Raw genomic sequence first — 6,211 nt, 5'->3', positions numbered from 1 at the left:
CGAATGGCCTAATTTTGGTCCTATGTCTTATGGCCTCATGAATGAAACAGCTGATGATGGTTGTATCCGCCATGTCGCTGGGGAATCCTGCAGTGATCTCCTGAGATGACTGACTAGCAACAACAGAGACAACTTCCTTTGCGCTCTGTATGACTCCAACAAACGAATACCCCCCCCCCCCCCCCCACCTCCCGCCATGGTATCCAGTGTCGCCAGTTTTGCTATGGCTCTTTGCTGCCACATTCGGTGTCAAATGCGGCTTTGAAGTTAAGGGCAGACGCTGACAGCTTTCCTCGTGAGGTCAACCATTTTGTCCATGTGTGAACGAGGGCTATACTGGGTTCAGGAAATGAGTGGCACTCCCACGGTCCACACATTACACATCCATTCAATAGAACACATGGGCGTCCAATATTACGTTTAATAGATGTCAATGAGATCGACAATGTTCACAACGACAATATTATTTCCATACATTTTTGGATGCTCATTATGAAAGTCGCCACTATCAATGTGTACAAATTGTTCACATAATTTTTCTTGTCATTGTTTCTATCATGCTCTACCGATGGACTTGTACTGACACAGGATAAGATGCTTGAAAGTTTTCTTGAAGGTGGGATTACACAATGCGTAACAGGCTGGATTGACGGTACTGTTGATGTAAACGAGCCAGTATCCAATAGTCCAGGCTGTGTAGGGGACACAGATTGAACACATGGTGCTAATGAGTACCATGAAGAAGTATGGGCTCAAGGTGATGATAAAAGCGAGGAGAATAGCCAAGATAGTTCGGGTAACTTTTTCTCCTCGGGATACAGCGCCCCTTATTTTCAACACTGTGGGTGCTGTGACCTCCCTGGCATTCCCATTCTTGCCATTGATGTCTGATGCTATTTTTGCCGTACCGTCACAGTCGGCGATTTTCTGGCATTTGCCAACTATCGTTATGATAGAGAGTTCGGAATTATTCGTCCTGAAACGGCTTTCATCATTACAGACATTTATTATTCTCCCCTGTGTTGTCCCTCCATCTGTCTGGTTAAATTCGACCATATTTCCGGAGGTTGACTTATTGGGCAGATCCTTATCAGCTGCGTGGCCACAAGTATTAATTGTCATTGCCCCAGTTATTTTGTCATTTTGCTTTTTGACCTGTGCCAATCTATCGGTACCATTTGGTATATTCTTATTCTGTTTCATTCTTTTCCTCCGCCCGAGACTCCGAACAACTGTAAACTTGTTTGATTCAGTCTCCTTTATATCCTCCTTCACACGACTCCTGCTGGCCCGAGATATTTGCACATACAAAATCACCATGATGAGAACAGGAAGATAGAAGGCAGCAATTGCAGTGACAAAAATGACAGCCTGATTTGAGAGGAACTGCACATAACATTCGCCGTCACCAACAGTTCGCTTTCCTACGATGAACTGCCAGAAGAGAATGGCCGGTACCCAAAGGAAAAATGCCAGCACCCAAGCTGCTCCGATCATCATCCCTGCCACTTTCGCTGTTCTTTTCACGGGATAGCTGAGGGGCTTTGTCACACAGAAGTAGCGGTCAAAGCTGATGATCAGCAGGTTCAGGCCAGAAGCACTACTGGCAACATAATCTACAGCAAGCCACAAATCGCATAACACGGTGCCCATCGGCCAGTAGCCAGTAACAGTGTATACAGTGTATAGATTCATGGAGAACAAACCAATAATTAAATCAGCACAGGCCAAGCTGAAAATAAAGTAGTTATTAATAGTTTGCAATTGTCTGTTTAATGTGATAGAAGCAATGACTAGAATGTTTCCAATAATTGTCATCACGCTGAAACCTCCTGTCACAATTACAACGAAGACCACTTCGACCGTGGTGTAAGGATACCCTCCTTCAGTGTCAAACCCGCCTGTAAGATTGGTGAGAGATTCATTTACCTCTGCTGAGTTTTCCATCACTCCCTTCTGATGTTCAGACATCACTGACACGTACTAAATGTAGAACATTAAATAAGATGTCAAATGAATTGACTACAAACATGTCTCGCAGACTTTTTGACACAACAATCCAATATTTCCCGGTGAAACATATTTTTCCTTCGAAATACTAACCTGTTAAGCGAAGAATACTTTCAATCCACTGATTTTTTTATTTTCATGTAGCCAGATCACAAACTTATCTGAGACTGAAAATCCATATCACCGAGAGACGTGATGAAAGAAGAAGGGATGCTCAAGTGTTTTTCTTCCCTCACAGAAAGAACGTAAATGGCTAATTAATAATCTAGCTGTTCAATATAGAATTTACAGTGCAACAGGAGGCCATTCGGCCTATCAAGTCTGCACCGACCCTTGGGAAGAGCACCTAACTCAAGCCCACATGTCAACCCTATCCATGTAACCCAGTAACCAAGCGCACTAAGAGAACAATAACCTTTCGGGATGAGTGACGACAGTGTGGTCGAATTTTACAATGTGATTCAAAGTGGGCAAGTTCAATCTGAAGCCAGGGTGTTAAAATTACATGAAGGAAGTTATGAAGGCATGAGGGGGAATCGGAGGCGCAATGGGTTAGCCCTGCAGCCTCAGTGCGCCGAGGTTCCACGTTCGATCCCAGTTCTGGGTAACTCTCCGTGTGGAGTTTGCACATTCTCCCCGAATTTGCGTGGGTTTCGCCCCCACAACCCAAAGATCTGCAGGCTAGGTGGATTGGCCACGCGAAATTGCCCCTTAATTGGAAATAATGAATTGGGTACACTAAATTTATAAAAATAAGAAAAAATGAAGGCATGAGGGACAAATTCGATGAGTTAGATTGGAAAAAGGCGTTATAGGTCATGACAGTTCACAGGCAATGATCCTTGTTCACAAAGTAATAACTCAACTTTCTACACCTATATATTCCTTCAAGGTCGAAAACCAAAAGCAAAGTTAGCCCCTGATGGATGATGAAGTAAGTTATGTATTGCACAAGATTAAAGGTAAATCCGAAGAAAGTTATTCAAAATGGTATGGATTGGAAGGTTTTTAGAACACAGCAAATGAAGGCCAATAAACTGATGAATAAAGGGAGAACAGAATTGGAATGCTATCTGGCAAAACACATAAAAATGGACTGTAATAACTTCTATGAAGTAGAATACTGTATTAACTGTATATATTAAGTGTATTATACTGTATTAACACTACACCCTGTATGATTCAACCGATGCCAATGCTTATGTAGTTACATTGTATATCTTGTGTTGCCCTATTATGTATTCTCATGTATTTTCTGGTATTTTCTTGAATTTTGTTGAATTCCCTTTACTTCCATGTACTGAGTGATCTGTTGAGCTGCTTGCAGAGAAATGCTTTTCACTGTTCATCGGTACACGTGACAATAAACAAATCCAATCCTATCCTATGGGTCTGTAACTTATTGACAGACTTATTGACGCAGTTTGTACAGCCCTCTGGAATTCAGTCATCCCACTCATCTCTGCTCCCTCTATAGGACAATAATGAACTGCGCGTTGGACCTCTAATCACAGATTTCTAGTTTAATTTAAAGTTCACTGTCTGCTGTGGGATACAAAATGCAGGCTGAGTACATTCCGTAGCCATTCTGGATAACCAGCCCAAGGAACAATATCATTACGCCACGCCCCACCTGCGCCTCTAATGCACTTACAAAATCACGGTATTGGAAGATAATTCATCGGGAAAAAAAGCTGAGAAATGAAGGATAAACAATATAATAACGGAAAATTGAGGTAACAAAGGAAGGGGGGGGGGGGGAACAGGAGAGAATGAGAGTAAAATAAAAATGGGCAAGCTCGGATGCCAATAGTAGCATGAAAATAAAATAAAAACTAAGAGTGAAAACTAGAGAGTAAAATACAACGGGAGCAAACGCAAACAAATTATGGCGTAAAATGTTGAACCATTATTGTTAATATGCACAACATAGATAGACAAAGTAGGAGCAGAAAATAATGTAATTGCTTCACACTAGTTTATGTATGTTTGGATTGAAGTGCAGAAAGCAAAATAACATTTGAAGCGAAGTGAAGAAAAATGTTCAGAAACAATCTACTCATTGTACTGTAGAACGTGTGCATTAAAATAAAGAGCAAACTTGAAGAGAGCATGAAATTTCCACTAGTCTTCAGAAGGTCCTCCAAGAACTCATACCCCTGCATGACATAAAGTGATGAAAAACCAGAGCTTTATCAACAATCATTACGGGTCGTGCAGTGCCACCCTTTATACTGTGTGATGGCTATGATGCATTGTTCAGCATTTCGGCATGTGTTTCTTTATTCATGGTATGTCGGCATCGAAGATTTGCCTATCCCCAATTGCTCTTAATCTAGGAGCATTTTACAACAGAATGATGTGGGTCTAGAGCCACATGTAGTTCAGAATAATTGTCCTGAAATCTATCAAATTGAAACAGATGTTTATTTTAAGTGAGAACTGACTTGAAACATAAAGAACGGGATGCATTGCTCTCGAGCTGGCAGTTGCGGCTCCACAAGCCTTGGAGTATCAAAGATCAGAAATTCAATAGAATTCAACAGACACTCTACCTGTACATAACAGGGATGATCGGGGGAAGGGGATGGGCAGTTGATTGGTGCATAGACGCACAGCTGACAAGCTGCAGACTCAGCTGTTTAAGTGACAACGCCCTTAAGTGCAAAGCCAAAGCGCAAAATAACAAAAATGGAGACTTCATGCGGTTGTTCTGGAGTGGCAATCTGTACGATGCAGATGCTGAGGTCCGAAGTCGGTGTGTCAAGAAGTTCTGATTCTATTTTATGGCGAATAGAATTACTGACACGGGTTATATATAGGGCTATCCTGCTGTGCATCGATGCAAATAACATGTATCACCTTATCGGGAACCTTACTGTCCTGGATGCAGTCGTATTAATTTGTACAACGGGTTAGTACAACCTGTGAAGTCCTATTTTCCGTCAAAAACCGTCTGCCATTTTTCAGTGCTTCAAGTTCGACACGAGAGTTTTTGGTCCATGGGAATCGATGGCTTCCTTTGTGGTGAATCTAAAACATGTTAGCGACTAAGGGGACTTGGGGATGTCTTCAATGATATGTTGTGGCACAGATTGGCATGTGGCGCGACTGACAACACCACACAGCACCATTTGCTTGCTGGACCAGGCATTGATTTCACATGAGCACGAGAAATGTCTCCCGCCATGGAGAGTGTTGAAAAAATATTCCCACGACTTTCAGAATATACATATGTTCACCATGTTAGGCAGAATCCTGTCGCTGAGTAGAGCACAGATTGTCACACGGCAGGTCTCAAGCACAATTTCCTGACTGCGAAACAGTATGTCAGGAAGCGTACTTGCCTCAGTTGATAAGGTATTTGCTCTGGGTGTGGAGAATTAATACACATTTGGAGAGATAGAGTGCCACTGTTGCCTAAAGAGAGGGAACATGACTGGGCAATACATAACAACAGAAAATTAGCATCAGTGCAGAGTGCAAATCTGATCAAGTCGACTGGCACTGTATAAACTACTGCATAATCCCTGTATGAGGTGCGTATTTTAGTCTACAAGTGTAAAGTCGCAATTATTCCAGATGGCCAAAGAGTGCTTTTCCGACTGTGCGTGGGAGAGATTTAACCAATCGATCACTACAACTCAGGCGAGGGACAATTTTAAGAAGGCGGGTATTCCTGAATAACTTCAACCAGTATGGGAATTGAATGTACCCTGCTGGCTTCGCTCTGCACCAAGCATCACAAACCTGCTGTCTGGTCAACTTGGCAAAACCGGTCCCCATGAGATGAGCGCCGTTAACCGGCGCCGAATGCCGAGAAGGTGCAGTTAAATGGCAAGCAGCTGCAACTGGACACAGGTGTTGCCTCTAAGGTTAGGGACTCCATGTACTTCAGTGAAGGGTTTAATAGTTGACTTTGGAGCAAGCGTCCACCCAGCTGATGAGATAAACCGGATATCACATTTTGACAAGGGTATTTTGGCTTTTCCATTCAGCTACCATCATCAGGTATTCCAACTTCCTTCGATGGTCAGAGAGGTGACTGGCCCAGGACTTTGACCGAGATTGGCTACAAAAAAGCAGACTGGTCCGAAATATTATACTTGAGGCCCAATAGAATTCTCGATCTTATGAAGAAATAGACCATTGTTTTTAAAGATGAATGTGGAAAACGGAAAGGCATAAACTTCACCGATGC

General features: G+C 42.6%; 1 protein-coding gene across 1 annotated transcript; it reads right to left on the bottom strand.

Moving 5' to 3' along the window:
- Window positions 1-555: 555 nt before the first annotated feature.
- LOC119975549 (muscarinic acetylcholine receptor M2-like) lies at window positions 556-1,947 on the bottom strand. The gene has a single exon (XM_038815337.1). It carries the CDS (start codon window positions 1,945-1,947, stop codon window positions 556-558), a length of 1,392 nt encoding a protein of 463 aa, XP_038671265.1.
- Between the last annotated feature and the right edge of the window lie 4,264 nt (window positions 1,948-6,211).

This window comes from Scyliorhinus canicula, chromosome 13 (assembly GCF_902713615.1).
Source record: "Scyliorhinus canicula chromosome 13, sScyCan1.1, whole genome shotgun sequence".
Lineage (NCBI taxonomy): Eukaryota > Metazoa > Chordata > Chondrichthyes > Carcharhiniformes > Scyliorhinidae > Scyliorhinus > Scyliorhinus canicula.
The sequence above is the reverse complement of the archived record's forward strand: the minus strand, read 5'-3'. Positions and strand labels throughout refer to the sequence as shown.

Coding starts and splice junctions, on each gene's coding strand:
- LOC119975549 (XM_038815337.1), bottom strand. CDS start 1,947: ATGGAAAACTCAGCAGAGGTAAATGAATCTCTCACCAATCTTACAGGC.